At 39.4% G+C, this 22,648-nt stretch overlaps 1 protein-coding gene, 1 long non-coding RNA gene and 1 pseudogene across 2 annotated transcripts in view; 2 read left to right on the top strand and 1 right to left on the bottom strand.

Moving 5' to 3' along the window:
* The window catches only part of LOC146220961 (excitatory amino acid transporter 5-like), a 55,598-nt gene that overhangs the window by 16,389 nt on the left and 16,561 nt on the right, over positions 1–22,648 (top strand). The window contains exon 7 of the mRNA XM_084692240.1: positions 10,979–11,212. Within this exon, the coding sequence (XP_084548366.1) occupies positions 10,979–11,212 (234 nt within the window). The remainder of the gene's footprint in view (positions 1–10,978; positions 11,213–22,648) is intronic.
* LOC146220963 (uncharacterized) lies at positions 1,481–3,787 on the bottom strand. The gene is made up of 2 exons (XR_014750724.1): positions 3,606–3,787; positions 1,481–1,582 (listed from the first exon to the last, which is right to left on the bottom strand). It is a non-coding gene; the product is annotated as an uncharacterized LOC146220963 (long non-coding RNA).
* Positions 14,554–16,014, top strand: LOC146220962 (uncharacterized; annotated as a pseudogene).

Here is a 22,648-nt window from a genome sequence, read left to right as displayed (position 1 = left end):
ATAATATTTTGCGGAGGAACCCGCATCGCTGCTTGCTGCTATATTTAGGGTTCTTCCGGTAGGAGGGAACCTATTGTTATTGTTGGTATTTAGGGTTCCTCCGCCAGGTGGAAACCTATTGTTTTCTTTTTTATTATTATTATTATTCCTCTTTTCCTTGCGCCACAATAACTCAACATGGCATTGGTAACTAATTTTCTAATTTGGCACAGTGATACTACATCTGAGTGGGTACCCCACACCAACTATGGGCCACATCAGACCATAGGGGACGCCACAGGAAACGCCCAAAAGTACGATTTTCAAAGTGATAGCATTTCCACCCCATTGCTCAAATCCTTCTGAAACTTGGTGTGCATGCCTTATTTCTCATGGCGAACAAAGGCACAGTCTTTTGGCCTATCATAATTTTGATTACTTGTTTAGTTAAACAGGCAGACATCATTCTGAAATACCATGCACAATTTCATGTAATTTTACCTTGAAACTTGTCCCAAAGCTGACCAAAAACGAATACTCATATCACGCAGTCGGAGCACAGCTAGATAATCAGCGTCAGCACCCTTGGGTACCCAGCATGCAGTGCGGCATCTCCAAAAACGCAAAGACTTGGAAAATAGTTGTAAAAGTTTTGAAATTTGGCATATTGATACAACATGCCACACCTACGGCCCAAACACAGACTGGCCCACATCAGACCATGGGGGGCGCCACAGGCGACGCCCAAATGTCCACTTTTCAGAGTGGTTGCATTTCCACGCCATTGCTCCAATTCTTCTGAAACTTGGTGTGCACGCCTCATTTTTCATGAGGAACAAAAAAGCCTCAAGGACCCATAAGGTCTGCCATGATGGATTTTCCTGTACAGTGATAATTTGGGAAAACATTCAAAATTCCTCTTCTCTTGAACCAAAGGTCTAATTGACTTGAAATGTGGTACATATATGTATCATTGACGTATTGAAAAATGTTACTTAAGGCAATTGAATCAAGTACAAAATTGATGAAAAAGGTGTATTTTTGTAAATTCACACATTAACTCAATATGTTTGTGTCACTAAATCAAATGTCATTTTCAATAATGGTTTTTCAAACCTAATAGGCTTTAAGGTGACATCACTCTGACGTACCGTACACAATTTCACCTTGGTATGTTAAAATAGGACTGAATTACAGCTGTTTGAACTTGGACCAAATCTGACAATTCTCACCATTGGAGAAACAGCTTTTTTTTGTACAGTAACTGAACATGCCAATACTCAGAACTGAGAATAGTTCAACGAGCTGGAACTGTGACCTGCAAAGTATAAGGTCGTAGGTTCAAATCCAGCCACACTGAGTCTGTCTTAAATTTGAATATATGTTTAGTTAAACAGGATGACATTGTTTTGAAGTACCATGCGCAATTTCACCTTGATATGTCAAAAGCTCATTGAATTACAGCTGTTTAAACTTTGGCCGAATCAAACAAGCCATGCAACAGGAGATACGTTTTTTTTTTTTTTATTATTATTATTTTTTTGACAGAAACTGACCAGAAGTTCTCAGCCTTCAGGGTAGCTCAATGGGTTGAAACGTTGTCCTGCAAAACACAAGGTCACAGGTTCGAATTTAGGAACAGTCTTTTGGCCTGTCATAATTTTGATTACTTGTTTAGTTAAACAGGCAGACATCCTTCTGAAATACCATGCACAATTTCATGCAATTTCACCTTGAAATGTCAACCGTTTCTTAACCTTTGTCCCAAAGCTGACCAAAAACGAATACTCATATCATGAAGTCGGAACACAGCTAGATAATTAGCGTCAGCACCTTTGAGTACCCAGCATGCAGTGCGGCATGTCAAAAACGCAAAGACTTGTGGAAAACAGTTTGGTTACAAAAGCCGTGCGAGGGATTTTAGTTGTTGTGTTTGTTCAGTTAGATGTTTGTAATGTTATTGTTGGTTAGTTAATATAATCTTGTCGGTCACCCTGATTGTGTATGTTGTGTAGTTTAATGGGACCAAAATATCAGCTGCTATACCATCACAGACTATTCTCGCAAGGAGCTGAATATGAGCGCTGCCCCAGCCCAGTTGCCTACATGACTATTGTTAGTTCAATCGGGAGAGACCAGGTAAGAGGGGAGTGGAGTTTATTACAGAATGGTAAATGTACAACAATGTTTTGGAGCTTAGACCCCGAGGGGAATCATAGCTCAGCGGGCGCCTGCCCGAAATCCGAGAAGAATCCCCTACGGAGTCAAGACACTGGTGGCGGTGGCGGCAGCAGACGACCAACGAGTTGAAGACAGAGACAGGAACTGGGTGGCGACGGGGAGGTTGAGGGTCGCGCACTTGATCGCCTGGAGAAACTACACTGGGAGAGAATCTTATTTAAAGGCATGATCATGTGATTCTTCGACAGCGTTAATTGATAGACGAGATCGGCAGTCAAACCAAACCGTATGACAGCCCGGTATAGGACGGAGGGAAGAAGAGCGTTCTTAGTGGGGGGAGTTAGTAGTGAACCACTAATGAAGTTGCCCGAGCGCAGGGAGAGGTCTTGCCTGACTGAACTTGCGCTATGCTTCATTTGTGCATTGACTGAGAGTCTGGAAAAAGATCAACTCAAGAAGAGTTTCAATAACCTATGGAAAGTCATTAATGAGCCCTTACTAATCACAAAATATCAGGGGTTGGTGTAGCAGAGTGGCTAGATACACTGACTTGTAACCTTATGCTCATTAGTTCAAATCCCCTTTCAGCCTATTGTTGTTGGCCAAACATTAAGTAGTTTTGCTCTCGTTGTCTCAGTCTCGATCTTCTACAGTGTACACATGTTTATAATATTTTAGATTCGCTGCTTGTAGCTATATTTTTTATTAGTTTTAGTCACGTTCATACTCTTTTTAGTCTAGTCAAGTTTCAGTCGACTCAAAGTCTGAGCATTTTAGTCTTAATTTAGTCGACGAAAACTGTTGACATTTAGTCTAGTAATTTATGCCAAGGAAAATTGTATTTTAATCTCTTTTTACTCAAAACAGAAGTAGTCTAAGCAGTCGTCTCGAGATGTTAATGCCAGAACCATTTGTCTAATGTAGGCCTATTGGTCTAGAATAAGGTAGGCCTATTCAAAGTCAAGTTGTTGATGTCAAATTCAGTTCAGTGTGATTGCTATGGGAATGACAAAACTAGCTACAGTATTTGGCCAACAAGGGATGCTTAGTTCACATGCAACCAGTCAGATAGGTACTAAGAACCCACTCTCATACAAACAAATACACACGCACACACACAGTAGCTACACACGTGTGGTAACCCACTTTACAATCTCACAAACAAACACATACTAGACACACACGTTTGTCTCAGACTCTCAGTCGGTTTCAGCTCCAGTGGCTAACGTTTAAAGCTAACGTCTAAAGCTACCGTTAAACTGAGACACATTAAGCACAGCCACATGAGTTGGCTAATAATAACAACGCGACTAAACGAGACAAAATAACGTTGTAACATTTCGTCTCGTTTTTATTTTGTAAACTACATTTTGTCTCGTTTTTATTCGTCAACGATATTGCATCATACAATTAATTATAGTCATCGTCACATCACCACCATTTACGTTGCGTTTCGTCTCGTTTTCATCACTTGATAAAGGTTCTTTGACGACGATATTTAGTCATAATTTTAGTTGACGAAAGCAACACTAGTCTGGGGTTCCTCCTTTGGCTGTTGTTGCCTCCAACTGCATCACATATTGCAGGCATGACTGAGACTGAGTCGGTCGGTAAGATGGAAGCTTAAAGGTACAGTGACGTTATGTGACTCAAATGAATGAGGGGGCTGGTTCTAGTGGGCCGGTCAAAGTCCAGGGTCGATTCTTAATCCCAGTCCGTCCCTGTACTGCGGTGAATCACCACTCACTAAACGCAAACATCCAAATATTTTAAACAACCTTGCCTTTGCTTTAATTTATTTATTTAAGCTTTTTTTCTTCCGACCTTATCTGAGTTATTTTGTATGATTGTGCTCTATAGATTTATTTGCAAACTACAACTGTTTATTAAGTTAAAGGTTTGTTGCAGATTAGAACTTGAAGTGGCGATGAGGTCTTAAAATATTTTGAGGTCTTCAAAAAGTACAGTTCAGAAAATATTCCTCTCAAAATTCTCCACCTACTCTTGACTGATGTTGTATCAAAAGGATCAATCCTCACGTAAAAATATAGATACTAAGATGTTTATTTCAGTGACTACCAGTGTGAACACGACAGTCATAGCCTCCACCAGCTATGAGCAGTAGCCTAATTAGAAACTAGCATAGAGTTATTGCACCATTTGTGTTGATGTAAACACAAAAGAGACAGTCCAGTTTATTGCTCAAGGAGCAAACATCTGAGAGCAGGATAAGCGGGACAGCAAGCAAAGATCGTAGCTTTTAGCTTAGAAGTTCCAAACTAATACACTTCTCTAATTTTAGCAATACTTGGGCTGTCCCCTGTCAATAAATAAAGAATAATAACTGTTTTGCCAGGATAACTGGATCTATCAGACCCTTGAATGTTTGAGAACATTTCAATAGCTCCTTCTATTGACCTTCTGATCGCAAACTATAGTTTGAGTAACCACTAATTCGCCTTACACAGAGATAGATAGATTTTATTGACTAATGATTTGTTTGCCCTATGTTTGAATACATGCAAAAATGCATTTATTAGTTACATTTATCTGCTCTACAAAACATAGCTTATTTGCAATCTAATTGTTAAGTAGAGAGGGTACAATTGCTGGGGAAATTGTGGGGTGTGCTTGTTTGCGTCGGTTGTAGGTGGATCCGTTATCCCTTCTAGTGATATTTTCAAGCATTTAGCCTACACATATTGCATAATACATTAAGAACATCCTTTAAAAATTGCGAACTGCCTTTGAAACAAGCCAACCCCCTTTGGAATAAGCTACTGTAACAACATTGTCACTGGCAGTATTTCAGATGGAATTGCGGTTCAAACAGTACTGTCTGTAAACTGAAAATATGCCCACCAAAACGTATAACGTTTAACATTAATTTAGGGGGACATGGCTAATTCAAAAGAAGTTTGTTAGAGGCAAGCTAGCTGCTGTTGCTAGCCTCACTGATTGTTTGAAAGCGCCGGAAATTAGAATGTTTCTTTTGACGTAAAAGTTTAGCCATAGCTGTGGCATTGAAGGCAGTAGCCTCCTACTACACACTGCCAGTGGGCGAGCAGAGTCTGACTCTGAGGCTAACGTCAACCAAGACGTGGTTCACTCAAATTCAAAGTTTTACACAAATCAAAAAAATAGGCTGACCCGCTGTCTGTCTGCACAATCGCCATATCTTTAAAACACTGCTCTCCAGTTTTATGTAGAATTGATCCTGGTACAAAATTAAGAAAATACTCAGCAGACGCAGATCGACAACACTGTTGACGATGAGTGTCAACACTCGTTGACAACACTGTTGTTGCTGCCGCAATCGTCAATGGAGGCTGACAGGGCTCTCACTAGAAAACAAATCAACGTTTTTACAGCAACCTACATTAAAATCTTACCACCTGGCTGTCTTCACAATAGTCATATTGTCATAACATTTCCCTCTTTCTGTTTTTTTGTGTACATTTTAACTATAAAATTACGAAAATACTACTATGATGCTTTCTAGCATTGCTGCCACCTTAAAGACTAGGTGGTCTCACGGGCGACCCGCAGTCGCTCAAATTACAAAGATTTTCACAAAGACTTAACGCAATCTCACTTTCACGCGACAAAAAATAATAATAGTGCCGTAGTGGTTTCTTTTTTTTCTTTTTCACCTGTCGTCACATGATTTTGATTGCTGACGGTAGCTAAATGATGGAGAGGGATTTTAGATGGAAAGTTCCATTTCAAAAAGTTGCAAGACGGCTCGGTTGACAAAACTAAGGCTGTGTGTACTGATTGTCAGGCTGAGTTTAGTTATCATCGGAGTACTTCCATCCTAAACTATCCCATGCAAGCAAAGCACACAGCTGTTAGTAGCATTAGCGGTAGCAGCAGCAGCATTCGCTATGGTAATATATGGCAGACAACACTCACAAAAGAAGCGAGCAGCTGACTGGGTTCAACAAAATAGAAACTGTATTGTTCAATGTTAAGGTCAATCTGTGGTTGCTTAAGTATATGAAGTAGCCTATGTTTGAGTGAGATTTGAATATTATAGAGCAGGATATCGTAGGAGTTAACCAGCACATCCAGTATATGCAAGCGGTAAGAGAACAGTTTGTTTTCCGTTTTTGGTGTAATATCAATATTACTACATGTTCCTTTTTCTCCACCAAAGGCAGACTCCCAACTAACTTTGGCTTGTAGTCCATGTCTGCAATAAACTGTAGTGTTAATGGCCGTGTTTCCCAGATTTGCTAAGAAGCTCTTAGCGCTTAAGAGCTTCTTAACAAATCTGGGAAACACGGCCATTGACTGTCCATTCATTTTCACACAATGTCTTCTAGGAGTATAGGACCTTGTGTGGGGAGTGTTGATTACATCTGGGGGCTTGACCTGAGACATTTGTATCTGGCTGCTGTCTGTTTCTTGTTATGGGGTATTTCTGTGGTCCAGTATGTTTGCTGCTGATTGCACTTTCTCATTACTTTTCCGGGTATCCCGGAATCGATGTTTTGTGTGGAAAGTCCCCCCACCTTGCTGAAACGTTGGAACTCATCTAGGGTTGGTAATGAATAATCGATGATCGATTAATTGTCATTAAGAATTCATTAGAATAAAAATCCAAGCCTAATGAATAATCGTTATCGTATTGCCGCCCATTATGAAAACAACATCTTCCAGTATTTTGCGCGAGCGCGACTTCCTACAGCAGACAAGCAAAGATGAAGCGGGCTACGAGAAGTGCAGTGTGGGACCATTTCTCAAGGAAAGATAAAGTCTACTGCAGTTACTGTGACGCTGTATTTACTTACCATAGTTCAACGTCTCCGCTAATATATAATTTAACAAATATAAACTCCAGCGGAGGTCTACAGCAGCAAACCATTCAGGCTACACTAGCTAGGAGGACGTGTGATGACAAGCGAGCTAACGAAAGTAGGCTAGCCTGTAAGGTAGCTATAGCCTACATCTTGCTAATAAGTTTCCACGACTGTCAGTTTAAAACAATGATTTAATATGGCATTAAGACATGTTTTGTTATTATTCTTGTGTATTTGTGTCCAGTCTGATGACCAGTCAACTATGCTCATAGTTTTACATTAAGTGGCGTAGTTAAAGGTTACAACTAAATTGTCAAATAATTAGGCTTCTGCCAGCGTCGAGAAGCCTGACATTTAAAAGGATGGATTTAACCGTGTATATTTCTTTTGAAAATTATTTTCCAATGTTATTTTTCAAAGTCTATGCAGTAGCCAGGCAGTGATGCGTTGCAATCGCTATCTGTTAAAATCCGTCTGATGGCATAATGCGCTGTGAGGGAGGGGGAGAGTGACGTCATGCCTTAGCAAATAATCGATTAATTGTTCAATAACGTAATTAATAATTAAAAAAATGTTGTCACAATGATGAAACCTGGCATTTAAACTTATGTATTTTGAAATTAAACATTCAACACATGATTCAACAAACTGTGATGATAAACTGAGTCAAACCTAATGGCTAAATAAGTAAGTACATGGATAACCCTAACCCAAAATAACGTTTAGGCCTACTCACTACTCACAAATCTAGCATTGGCCACAACTGCGAAATACAACAGCAACGCAATTCCAAAGGAATTAAAATGATGAAGGAAGAAAGTACAAATGGCAGGATATAGGTAAAATAACTTGCTAGATAACCCAATTCAGAGAACCGGAACATGGCCCAAAACGCTAGCTACAGTTGTTGCTAGCTGTAAAGCCAGGCTATAGCTGTCGGCTAGCTTGTACAAAGTCTCTCATACAAAATGACAGTATTGCAATCGAAATGTGCACTAATTCTAGCCTACAATTCGAAATTTGCACTAATTCTACAATTCGAAATTCTAGTGAAATTCACCTAGTCATTGTTGTCGTAAGGGACTATGTTAGCCAAATACTGTATAGTTACCATCCATAAAAATGTGCCACTGTCAAATGATTTTGCGCTCCTAGTTAACTCACTCATTGACGTTGCAACAGAGGATAGGTTTAGGGAAAACATGACATGGATTCAGGACAAATAGGTTTCGGTAAGCCAAGTCGACTGGATTTGATATTTTCGGAGCCTCAGAGAGACCTAATAGCAGACAAATTGAAATTGCCCGCATAATCATACAGTATGATCAAATATTGGGTAGGACGTGTCCCATAATCATACAGTAAACTGGTTCAAGGCACACAGGCACAAACTTCTGAAATGCTATGACCATGTTAAGAGTAAAAAAAACACAATTGTTCACTCTTTAGACATTACTTTTGTGATTAGTAATTCTTTGGTTATTCTTAATTTGTCATAGTTTCTCAAGTAGTTTGAACTAATTTGTCAAGTAGTTCTCAGTGAGGATATTTATTTAGTAATAATCAAATACCTACCAAGGAACTACCTTTGTACTAAATTCGCTATTGCTTACTGCTTACTTAATCTTGGTTCCATATTAGTTCATAGTATTAAATTCAGTGTTAATGTAGAACTACCTATTACTTCCTGCATAAACTTTATATCCGAGTGCTCCAGATTAAAAACAAGAAAGGGTGCATATAATAACAGTTTTCCACTCCGCTGACTTTGTTTTGTTGCTAACACCTGATGACCTTGTAGTCACTGCACTATCCTGAGCCTATTGAAACAAAATGTCATTCTTTTATTTACTGTAAAGTAAAAAGCGAGTTACAATAAAGATGACTACTACATGACAGGCTGCCAAACAGGATACATTTTCTCGCCTCCACCTCTGTTGTTAGAACCTTGATCTCACAGTCTGTGAATATTTTCTTTTTAGCGTGTTTAGCCATTTTAATTCAGACAAAGAAATGACCTTAAACTTTTCAAGTTTTGGCCGTACGCCATCTTCTGGTATGAAAGCTGCGCAATCTTTTATACATGAGGCCCCAGGTCACCAGGTTGTCAGCTTCCCACCTGTAGTCAAAATCATCCCCACCACACCAGAGATGAGCAATGAGGGTGGTCGTCTGCAATCTTCAGCAGTTTGACGGACTGATGACTGGACGTGCAGCTGTTCTTGTACAGGTACCCCTTTTCCGCCAGAATGAACTGGGTGCTAGTGCTATTGCCAGTTCTAGTGCTATTTGGTTCGATTGACAAGCTTCTATGAACCGGTTTGCCTTTCCATGGGCTAGAGAGCCACCACAGAGCCAGGTCTTACGTCACTGTATACGTCTCATCTTTCCCAGCAACGCTAGCGCGGCAGCGCCAAACACAAAGGCTGTTTATTAATCAGAAGAACGCTGAGAACCCAAGTACATTCTTTTGAACGTGTTATTTTACATTTTCTGTAGCCCATGCTAACTTTGCTAACATTAACTAGTGTCTGCACTGCACTGAGATGCTAGCTAGCTTATCAAAAAGTCGGAGCAAAATGAACACTGAGATGCTAGCTAGGTTATCAAAAAGTTGGTGAAAAATGTACAAATGAGCTGTAACATCAATAAAATAAACACATTTTCTTTCAATTTGAATTAATATGCTAATTTACACATACCGTTCAGCTGAAATATGAATAGTAAAAACGTAAAGAAATGGCGATCAAAGGATTCTATTCATCTTGTTGGTCACGGTAACCCCACCCCCTGACGCAAGCGGTTCTTACTTCTAGACCAGCAATGTTTTGAAGTGCTGAAGTCCACAAATAGGATCCTGGCATAGGATGTGCTCGGGGAGGTGTGAAATAAACTTTTGGGGTGCGAGGAGGGGTGATGGGTAATTTGTAGTGCTGTCAAACTATTCAAATATTTAATCACGATTAATTTCATTAATGTCATAGTTAACTTGCGATATCTTGCTTATCTATTCTAAATGTCCATTGATTTATTTTTGTCCCATTATTTTCTCATTTTAATGCTCTTATCAACATGGAAAAGTGGATCGGATTGCTTGGTGCACATGTTTATTTTAAACTGAAAACAACATTGCCATCGCCTGGCTTTGACGAGGGGGCGGAGAATTCACATCAGCTGTGTGCAATGGCCATCAAGTGGTATTTCAGATTGGACGTGCTGCAATGATAGCTCAGTTCACAACGACAACATTTACAGATCACTTTGGCTTTGTCAATGGAACCATTTGGCAACTTCTTAAAGTACATTTTCCATTCAGAATCTTATTGGCATCCATTTCGGCGTCGTGCTCTCGCCATCCACTCAACGTTAGCCTACTACTACTCATTAGCCGGCTCGCAAGCCCAAACAAGTGCCTGCTGTTTTGTTTCCGGTCTAGCTCGATCCGGTGTGGTATTGTAGTTTTTCTAATGTCAGTAGTTTCTGTGGCAGCATGTGAAAAAAACTACAAAGTTTGTTTGGCCAAAAAGAACGTTAATCGCGCGACAAAAAATGTACGCTGTTAAAATAGGTTTGCCCTAACGCTGTTAATAACGGGTTAAACTGACAGCACTAGTAATTTCAACTTTAAGTTATTGGTTGCCTTTGAAGTGTGATGTTTTACATCCAATAACAGTAATGATATTAACAAATAAATTAAACGATGCACAGGAAATTTTGTGATATTCCCGCAGTTGTGGTCTTGACCGGTCTAGAAAGAAAATCCAGAGTACTCTTTGTCCGAAACCGGATCAAGACTAAGTAAAAATGCGGTCTTGTCTGGGAATTGACCGCATTTTTGGATGCCTAACCCTAAACTCTTATTGTTGCATTGCAATCCATTAACCAAACTCCACTTTCTCTCCAAACATTGCAAACCAAAATTACTTGCATAAAATTACTTTTCATGATTTCTGTCATCATAAATCAAATTTGATTGAACAAATCTGATTTATTGTTTTCTTTTTCTGCAATAGGTATTTTCCTTTTGGAATTATATTTCTGGTTGCTGGAAAAATTTTGGATATGCAGGATCCATCTACACTTGGAAAGAAACTGGGCTGGTACACCATCACTGTCCTAGCTGGCCTCTTTGTACATGGTCTCATTCTCCTACCTTTTTTCTACTTCATCCTGACCCACAAGAACCCTTTCACCTACATTCGTGGTCTCCTGCAAGCCTTGGTCATTGCTCTTGCCACCTCCTCAAGGTAAATACTTCATTTAACTGTTCAAGTATGACAACATTTGTCAAGGAAATTGACCCACAGCTGATCCTCAATATCTGATGCACCAGTGTCTGCACTAGACACAAACAGCCTGGAGTTAACCTGTATTTAAATTGTGGTTACATTCATAGCAGGGGAGCTCTAATTTGCGGAAGGACAAAGTCCAGTGAAATGAGGATAACCAGTGGCGTTTACAATAAATGGCAAGGACGTATATGGGGATTGTCACTTAAAAAAAAAATATATACTATCCTTTAAGTGCAGTGTTTTGGTGCGATTTAAACTGTGTCAAATGTATTGTTTAGAAAGTAAATTGTTCCATTTTGTCTGTCAACAAATACTAAGCAGTCAGGCAATTGTAGTGCTGTGCTGTCCTGGTCTGGCCTGTGTGGCAGACCCTACCCTGGTCTGGTGTGGGTTCTTAATCCAGGGTTTGGCTCAATGGCTGCTTGTGTGTTGTTCTGAGTTGCTAACCCTGTGATTGCCTGTATGCATCTCTATCTCAACGTTGCCCGGCCCAGACCGAGGGGATATCTGGGGTGGCAGCAAGCAACACAGGCTAAACTGCAGTAGTGAATTAAGGAGAGGCATGTTACTCAGGCTTTAATTCTTCCTTTTAACATGTAAAGGTTTGTGGTTTTTATTTACTTTCAATCTTACTTTCACTTTGGCAATATACAATTTTACTTGGGTAACCTGATATTGTACACATTATAAAATAATGCAACAATAGATACATATGTAAATATATAAATATATAATATATAAAGTATAATGCAATAGAAAAAATGAGCACATTTCTTTGGATTTTTTTGTTGTTGCTTGTTTCGATCCTCATTTAGCCTTTTAATATTTGTTATTGTTGTTTTTGTAGTTATTATTATTAGGGGCCAAGAGGCGAAGCTACCTATTTATATGCCTGTTTCTACCTTTTTCTTCCTCTTCTTATAATTTTCAAAAATTAGCTGTTGTTGGATTTCTTGGATCAAGACGATTCGATTGCACCCTATGTCATTTCCGCCATTTAGAATTTTCAGAAAAACCAACTGCTCCGAGCTCCTCCTCGGCCGTTGCTACAATTTTCACGAAAATCTAATCAGATAATCTTCAGAGAATGCCGACCAAAATGTCTGGAATTGATTAGTCAAACCGTTTTCAAATAATGCAACAAAAAAACACAATTCTGACATTCCAAAATAGACTTGAGGCTATACCTCTGCAACGGTTTACTGTATTGAGACAAGACTTGGTACGTGTCATCACAAGCATCCCCTTTTGGGATAATGGACTGTTCTGAAAGTTGTATCATTTTCAGGAAGTTGTATCATCTGCATTTTATGATGATGGTTAAAAGACAAGTAAGTGTCCTATTCTTTTAAGGCTTTTTTTTGTAATGTGATGCCTGACAGGGTGGACAAGCTCAATGTATCAGCCCTGTTACCACAAAAGCATAAGTTAAAAGGTTATTTGTTAGAAATGTTAAATATACATATATAACATAATTTAAGCTTCTCATGAATGCACACCATGTGGTGCCATTATCTTGACCACATGGCTAGTAATGGCTGCCAATACAGTTTTCCGTCAACCCTGTTACCGTATGCTTTTGTGTGTAACTACATGAATTATCGATCATTACAAGTTTCTAAATTACATTGGTGACTGTTATCAAGAATGTTGTGTTTTTTTATATGATTTTGTTAGGATGCCTCTTTCTGCATCTGAGAAACAGCGCTTGTACAGACAACGTAGAGATGCTGATCCCGAGAGACGAGCAGAATATTTAGAAAAGGAGAGGGCAAAATGGAGAAAGGACCGAAATACAGGGAAAAAAACTGTCTGTTAGTGAACTCGATGATCGAGAAAGGAAAGCCACGTGGCGTAATTGGAGAGCAGCACAAGTGAAATGCAGAAGAGCCAAAGTAGGAAATGCAGCAACAATAGATCAGTGTATGACGCCACCTTTAAGTCCAGAGCCAGATGTAGAGAGAGGTCCAGCGCCAGACTCAGGGCCTTTTAAGGTTAGAGTTAGAGGAAAGAGAGGTTATGGCTTCTGTTCAATGTGGATGCAGTATTCTGTGTCTTTAATAATTTTGTATATTTATGTTTATTAGTGTGTGCGTGTGCATGCGTGTTCATGTGAAAGTGGGCATTTGGCATATCGCTATATATTGATTATCAGTACAAATGTTTGATGAATGTATCATTGTGTTGCAGGCAACGTGAGCAGGGTCTTTTAAGGTCAAAGAGGGAGACAAAGAGGCTCCACCACGACCGTGCGAAATTAAGGCAAAGCCTGGAAAAAGATCAACAAAAGACAAATAAGTACAAAAAAAAGGTACTTTCGCCCAAAGAATAAAACGGCATCCCCATCTTCTAAAGGCAAGCATCCCCTGAGCACCTCAACTGCGCGATCACAAGCACGAAACCCCCTCACATTTCATACTGCGCTGTTGAGGGATTTGAAAAGCAAATGTAAAGCTTCACGTGATTAATGAGAAATGTGACTTAAAAGAGAAATTCACTTTCTTTTACTCGTATAGAAAAGTTCTGCATCCCAGCACAATTCAAGTCAGGTGTCAAAACCTTATATGACTGAGAGGATGTCAGTCGGCCTACACCTGGAAAAAACCAGACCAGATTTCTTGTAGCCTGACGTTGTCATACTCATAATTCTAGTCAGAATATGAGTCTGTTTTAACCGAACTCATTAAACAAATGCCTCTTCGCTCAATTGGATAGACCTACAACCAATCAGAGCAACGTAATATGTTGTTTGTTGAAAACAAATTTAACCCAAGGGCTCTTTCGTGACGTTGTTGATTATGTTACTGTCGATCATCTGTCCATTATCGTATAAAGCCCGCCCTGGCAATTTCATTGGTCCGTCCCGATCCTGGTTTTATGAAGTTGTTCCCAATACGAGACCCTCCAGGCCCAACTTCCCGACCAAATTTTTTTGTGGGCGGGGAGAAGTTGCGCTGGCATCCACGCTAGATTTCTTGTGGATTCACTGTTAAACCTTCACAGAAAGTTCCAATCTGAAAATACGAACAGCGCTTTGTCCTATAATCTCTTCTGCAGACTTCCATTCTGGGTCATACATCCAATCATTCAGGACAGAGATACATGCATGTGCAAAATCCATGAAAACCTTGGCTTTGTGGTTGACAAGATTAAGCAACTAAGTTTGCTTCCCAACTCAAACCTTGAGAGGTTAACAGAGGAGGTATCTTGCAGCACCAACAATAAGAAGTGCACGTATGGATTGTCCCACATGCAAACTGAAAAGCTTTAAACTGCCTACTGTTCATTATACCACAATGCCATACACACAGTGGGTAATTGAGGAGAAATAAAAGACCATACCACAAGAAAATGAGTCTGTACTTTACAAAGTCACAGCAAAAAAATATATTTGAAAGCTCTTTAGAAGAGCTCATTGAGCATTTCCTTGTCTACTGCATAAGTTCAAGAAGCATGTGTTCAACATCAAGCAGCAGTTCTTATTCTCCAGTGAACTAAAGAGAAGTCTGTTCTCATACGAATGTATTATACATGTGGACTTCTCAAAAAATTACTTGTGCAAGTACAGTTCGGAGATACAGGATGTGCATTTTGGTGCCTCCCACCGACAGGCAACAATGCACACAGGTGTGTTATATGTCTGTGAAGTTGCAAGCCCCCTCTCTGCTTCTGCACCATTTCAGAATCCAAGCAAAAAGGTCCTCTGGCAATCTGGCAACATCTTGAGCCAATACTGGACTATCTACAAGCCCATCATCCATCTGTGTCTGTGGTCCACTTCTTCAGCGATGGTCCTTGTACTCAATACAGGCAGAAGGGTAATTTATTCCTGTTTAGTACAGAATTGAGCAAGAGAGGCTTTAAGAGTGGCACCTGGAATTTCTTCAAATCAAGCGACGGGAAAGGAGCTCCTTGTGTTGTTGGTGGAGTGTTAAAAAGACTGGCAGATCAGCTTGTGAGTCAAGGGCGTGATATCCCTGATGCCACCACACTTAAGCGAGCGCTACTGACAACTGGCACCACAGTGAAGCTCTTATGTGGAAACCGAGAACATTGTAGATGCATACCGTAACATGCCAGCAAACATCCAATCGGTCCCAGGGACAATGCGAATACACCAGGTGGTTACCAACAGAAAAGGCCACCTTATCTCCAGGGACGTCAGCTGTCTGTGTGACACCTTAAAGAATCTGTCCTGCACATGTTTAAGCACTCACCACTTCATCTTCCTTCTGCTGGCCCCTCAAATGATCCAGGTTTAGGAACCTCAAGCAACCTCAAACATCCCAGTCAGGTCTCAACCAACACAGTCAGAGGAGCACCTGACAGATGAACTTCCGGGATCCCAGGAGATCAACTGGAATGGTGTCTCCCGCACAACAATCTATACCCAGGAATCATTGTGGCAAAAGACAAAGGATATGCCGAAGTGAAGTGCATGCACCGTGTTGGCCAAAATTGATATTTCTGGCCAGCCCGTGAGGACAGCATTTGGTACATGTTCGATGATATCTTAAGATTGATTCCAGCTCCTGTTAAAGTGACAGCACGGCACGTAGATATACAAAAAGACATCTGGTCAAAACTTGTTGGGTACGCAGACAAGAATGGTACAGCAGATGCAATTAGGCTTTTTAAAAATGTGTTAAGGCCAAACATGTTCAATATATTATCTGATTGCAATGTAATTTCAATATCCTGTTTGAATACCATGTTTTGAAAAAAACGATTTGTTTACATCCGCAGTATCATCATAATGTTCCATCATCTTCTTGGCTAAAAACTCTTAATAAATCTTTTTCCAAACTATTCTGATTCATCATGTTGAATTAAAGGTTTATGAATATCCCATTTTAACTAAATTACACTCATAATTGTAACTTAAACAAGCAGTATAATTAATGTGGTAACTGTTGTCAACCCTGTTACTGAGTTGCCAGCCCTGTTACATTATTCTAATACAATTTATAAACTGTAAAGACAATTGTCAAATCAACTTACTTCATTTGTTTTGTAAGATACAGTGAACGACTCAAAAAACATTGGGATATTAATGTCTTGTTCCCACAACATTTTCTTAAAACAGAAAATGCTGCTACAGTGTTGTAAATAAACATCTATGAAAGTCTAAGTAAATTCATCAATATTTTCATGTTACAAACACACTTATTGTAACAAGGGGGAATGTATCTTTCATAATTTATCTGATTTGTTCTAAATATGGATTTAAAACATTTTCAAACTGTGATTGATGTGTCAGTAACAGCGTTGACGAAACACACACTTGCATGTTGATTACATGTGAAAAGAATTTAAATTAAAATAGCCTAAGACGGCACCACACATTCGTGTGGGTGGTAAGTATCTAAATTATTCAAATCATGTAAAATCTTAAAAAAATTCAAAACTGTACTTTAAAAATCAAACATTAAGTTTGGAAAATTGCACATTTTTGTACTAAGTAAACTGATTTGGCCCGCTTTTTAGGTCATTTAGTATACTTTAAAGTACACTTAGTGTATTTCAAGGTTTACTTTTGAATACTGTAAAGTAGCCTGTGTAGTGCACTCTCAGTTCATCAAGTATACTTCCTAAAGTACTTCAAAGTATACTTTGGAATACTCTAAAGAAACCTGTGTAGTGCACTTTCTATTCATAAAGTATACTTCCTAAAGTGCTTAAAAGTATACCTTGGAATACTCTAAAGTAACCTGTGTACTGTACTTTCAGTTCATGAAGTATACATCCTAAAGAGCCTCAAAGTATACTTTGCAATACTTACAAGTGCACTTTCAATTAATGTAAGTACCTAAAGAGGTAAACTGAATAAATGTAATTTCACTATGACTTATCAATAAATTTAAATGTTTAGGAGACCCTCAAACGCCTCAGATCTGGCGTCACATGGCGAGAACGTGGGCCCTCACAAAGTTACTCTGCAGATCCTGAAAGAAGCTACTTATGGTTTAAGCATTGACATTTGATGAATCCAGCTGTTCTCATGAAACGTAACAGTCATTTAACTCAGGATTTCAATGGTAAACCAGCACAACAATGACAATTACCACGCAACAAAACACTACATTCTAAGCAGACACACTTAAATCATGAAATTCATGAAGTTACATTTGTATTTCAAACAAACGGCAAACTTATCAGCAAATTTTAACACTATTTACTGCCTTGCATCATGGGAATTGACCAGCCAATGAGCCACGCTATCTTAATTTTTTCACGTCGATATTTAGTTCTTCAGTCAGTTTGACAGTATAACCTTCAAATTCTCAAGTAGCTTTTTCGTTTTTTTTTTCTCCATTAATACTCCAATTGATAATTATTAGTATAAGAGGGTAGGGATTCAGAATGTTTTGGAAGTAATTAAGGTTACAGCTTCAGTACCGAAAAAAAGAGTCAATGTGCAATGCATAATAGATTTTCATAGACATGATTTGTATGAGATGGATCTTATTTTTTTTACAATAATGTACTTGACTGTTTTTGCTGTATAATAATAGAAAACGTACGTCCTACTCAAGAATAAATGTACACCATTTTCTGTTTCTAAGCATACTTCTTAAAAGTATATCAAAAGTGAACTATTTTCAACGCATACTTAAATGTATATCGAAAGTGAACTATTTTCTAAGCATACTTCTTAAACGTATATATAAAGTTAACTAAAAGTGTACTATCCGTATTTTAGTATACTTATAGTATACTTTAATATACTTCTTTTTTGTAAGGGGGGATAGACTGTTGCACAGTACTAGTAGCTCAAGTACTATCTATTGTGCCGTGGTGTACTGGCAGCATCAAACATTTAAGTAATTCAAGACTTGCATGTGCAGTAAGTAATGTCACATTAATTAATGTATTTAAATTCAAGCTTGTGTGGTGCGTTGCTGTTTTCAATGCCACAGGCTAAACTAGGTTATGTCAAAAGAAACACTTTTCATTTCCGGCACATTCACTGAAGTTAGGGTAGCAGCATCAGCTAGGCTAGCTGGCTCGTTGCTTCTCCATGCAGGGCTCTAGACTGAGACCAAATGGTCGTCTTGTTTTACTGACAATGATCGCTTCCAGCAAACTTGTTTTGAATTAGCCATTTCTCCCTAAATAAATATCAAGCTTTTTTACGTGTTTGGGGGCATATTTTCAGTTAGCAGATGGTACTGTTTGAATCGCGATTCCATCTGAAAAATACTGCTGGTGACAACGTTGTTAGAATAGCTAGTTTCAAAGGGAGTTCGGCTTGTTTCATAACAAACTGACCCATCTGCAACCAACGCACACCCTACAATTTTCCCAGAAATTGTACCATCTCTAGTTCCTCTTTCAAGGAATAAGCCCCTGTGTTCAAGTGTTGAGCAACTCTGTAGAGATCTTGGGACAAAGCTGCAATAGCGTACACAACAGAAAGTGTTGTAGTTGTAATTGTGTAAATGTTTTATGTAGTTAGATGGTCTGAGGAGAATGAGTGGAATTGGTGAAGCGCCCTGGTGAGTTGCAGTCATTCGCCATAGTTCTAGTATTAATCTGAGGCTAGTCTCCATGGATATCTATGCCTAGTCTCCTCCACGTCTCCCTAACGTGACGTCATCACCAAATTGTGCTATTATGCTAATGCTAACACCAAAAACCACAGAAACTGGTCTTTAACACCATTTAGAGACACCATTTGGAGATGTTTTAAATGATATACATATCTTGAGTGCTTCATATACCCATTTATCAACAGTGATGTTTAACCTGCAATATGGCCTTTAAGTCATGCTCAGAAATGTGTCATTTGCATATTAAAATCACAAAAAAATCGAGCCAGAGGCATGCCCCCCCACCCTCTGCAACACTGTCACCTTTTTTACTCTGAGGAGTTTGCAGGTCTGAGAAATATTGACAAGTATAAAATCGGTCGTATGCCAGGTCCTGCGCACCTTTCCTCTATAAATCACAAACAGAGGTGGAGGTGAGGAAATGTGTCTTGTTTGGCGGCCTGTCATCAGGTATTAGCAACAAACTAAAACAGTTGGGGAAGTGGAAAACTGTCAATAGTGCCGTAAATGCTGTGAGTTCGGAGAACCGGACCATGGGAGAAATTAAGAAGAACTGGTCCAATGTAAAACTTGAATTTAGCCAGTCAGGCTCACAGAGACAATTGCATTTTCCCATGCCAATCTTGAGTTGCACAGCGAGTATATATTTCATATGTGGACATCCATGAGCGTGCAGTATTAACCATATACAGAGGGTGACATGCATTTCCTGAGTGATTTGGTCGTTCGTTTGACACCCTCAAGTTTAACAGAAGTTATTAAATGGTGGCTGATTAAACGGTAATAGCATATCCCGTTTGGGTTTTGGCAGTTTCATGTGAATCATCCACATCAATGATCAAACTTTTTTAGCGGAGGTAATCATGTTTTTTGAATAGTCAACATCATAGATGTATAACAGTAGCTGTAGTGGAAACTTTATTTTGTCATGTTTGATGAGTTTTGGCACTTTTCAGTTAGAATTCGCCACGTTACAGAGCCAGACAAAACTTCGCGAACGGTTTCGCACATTCTCCTGTCTGCTCAAAAGTTTGCATGACAGCCTGCACATTCTCACGTCAAGTTAATTTTTATACATGGACGTGGAAACCAGCGTACGCGAGCTTTTCGTGCGTACGCATCGTTTATACGAGGCCTCAGGTGCTATAGGATGAAGTGGAGGGCCATGTTTACTGCATCATTTCCAGACCTGTTACATCTGTAGGCAAACTGCAGGGGGACCAGGAGAGAGGGTCTGTGATGGATGGACCAGGCGTTCAAAAGAGTTCATTACCACAGAGGTCAGGGCGACGGATCTGTAGTCATTTAGTCTTGTTGGCCTTGGCTTTTTGGTCACAGGGATGACGGAGGAGGACTTGAAACAGGCAGGCACATGGCATGTCTCCAGGAAGGTGTTAAAGATGTTTGTGAACACCCGAGCTGATGGTCAGCGCAGTGCTTCAGGGTCGCTGGAGAGACAGAGTCCGGCCCAGCTGCTTTGCTGGGGTTCTGCCTCTTGTCTTTCAAAACGACAGTAAAACTCGTTCAGGTCATTGGCCAGGCGAAAGTTGTAAATTGAGAAGGGGGCTCTGGGATTGTAGTGGTGTTCTGACTGAGCCCTCTCCAGACAGAAGCAGAGTCGTTAGCTGAGAACTTGTGTTGTAGTCTGATCCAACAAATCTTTAATAAGTGCCATTGTACTCCCAGAACGTTTTTTTTTTTTTGCCTAGTTAAATACAATTGAACATTGTGTATCCTTACACATAATACCAACAACCACAATGATAATAACTGTACATATATATATGGCCTGCTCTTTGTCAAAATCGTTTGCACATTATTTGAGATCGGTTTGCCTAAAGAATTTGAATGCCATACATTTCTCTCGGCATGCTCAGAAGATTATCTTATTAAATGTTTGTGAAATAAGATCAGCGGCTTAGGAGGAGTATGAAAAAGTATGTTTTTCAAACAATTCTAAATGGCGGACAAATTGTCATGAAGGAAATTATGTCATAGGGTACAATCGAATCATATTGATCCAAGGAATCCAATGACACTGCCGTAAATACTTTGTAAACGCACCTCCAACTGTGACCCATTGGTGGCGCTAGAATGCTCAAGGGGTAGACATGAAACTTGGTGACAAGGATCAGGAGACTGTCCTCAATGAGTGTGACAAATTTAAAATATTTTAACCATACGGTTCTATGAACTGCCATAGACTCCCATGGCAGAAGAAGTATAATAATAAATATAGCTGCAAGCAGCAATGAAGGGGCCAAGCAGCATTTGATATGGAAATTCTGTAGCTAAAGCAGCAAAGAAAAACTTTTAATGAAGTCGCCATAGGGTTCAGTCAAATTGTCTGCATCTAAGGAATCCAATGATACCTCAATTAAGAAAAACGGTATTACGGTTAAAAAGTTATGGGCGTAAACACACTTCCAAATTTGACCCCTTGGTGGCACTAGAGTGTTTCAGTGCTCAACATGAAACTTGGCGAGGATAATCAGGAGACCGTTCCCAATCAGTGTGCCCAAATTCAAACAGCGTGCCCAATTTCAAAACTTTTCACCAATCGGTTCTATGGGCTGCCATAGACTCCTAGTCCTAAGTATAAATATAAATTTCCTGAGAATGAAACGTTATTGTTACCATTATGATTATACTGCTAGACAGCTACTGTGGCATACCTGGTTTTGCTAAACAGATAATCCGGTATCCCGACATGCTTGATGATTGTGGCTGGATTCGATCCTGAAACCTTGCGATTCAAAGGAGCCCGTCTTATCCCAGTGAGCTATTCTCACTGGTGTGAAATGCTGTGGTTGGTTACTTAAAAAAAAAAAAGTAAGCCGTTTCTCCCCCTTGGCGAGCATTGTCAGATTTCACCCATGGATAAACAGCTGTAATTCAGTCATATTTTGACATATCAAGGTGATTGTGGTTAGGAAAATGATTAGATGACATGCTAGTGATGACATTTCCAAAGTTTCGTCTCCTTACGGTAAACCGTCGCAGAGGCAAGGCCTCACATCCGCTTTGGCATGCTCTTTGTCAAAATCGTTTGCGCATTATTTGTGAACGGTTTGACTTATCGATAAAATTCTAAAGATTTTTTGTCGGCATGGTCTGAAGATGATCTGTTACAATTCTCATGAAAATTTGAGCAACGGCCTAGGAGGAGTTTGAAAAGTTGGCTTTTCAAAAAATACAAATGACGGAAAAACATTTAGGACGACAATGATGCTATAGGGTTCAGTCGAATTGTCTGCATCTAAGGAATCGAATGATACCTCACTTAAGTAACATGACAATAGTATACTTTTTATACTAAGTATACTTACAAAATAAACTTGAAGTATACTTCTTTTTTGTAAGGGCCATAGAGTGGTAGTTGTATCCGGCCTAGCACATATTTAAGCAATAAGGTACGAGAGGTACGTGTTCCAGGGTTTGCCGGTAAACAGTGGCTGTTGCTATGCAATGGACAAACAGCATTGTGAACTTCACGTTTGTTAGCCTAGCAAGCTAGCTAGATCTCGCAATTGACTCTGCTCATTTCATAAAAGCTGCCTTTAAAATAACAACAATGACAATGGGACACTTTCAATAAAATAAATATTTATTTTAAACATTAGGTTTAAACATGTTACGGTTTGCTTATATTGATTTGGATATTTCCTCTAATTGTGCATCCATGGAAAATGTTTCTCATGTTCCCTTCGTGTCTGATGACATCGCTTTCGACCACTCTTGCTCTCTTTGCCGGTGGCTCGGTGTTCGTTCCGCATCATTTCAAAGACCTCAATTTCTTTATTATCGATAATGGCCGGGTTTCCCAGATTCGTTAAGA

Source organism: Hypomesus nipponensis, chromosome 26 (assembly GCF_054491055.1).
Source record: "Hypomesus nipponensis isolate SF chromosome 26, ASM5449105v1, whole genome shotgun sequence".
Taxonomy (NCBI): Eukaryota; Metazoa; Chordata; class Actinopteri; order Osmeriformes; family Osmeridae; genus Hypomesus; species Hypomesus nipponensis.
This window is presented reverse-complemented; position numbering and strand designations above follow the sequence as displayed.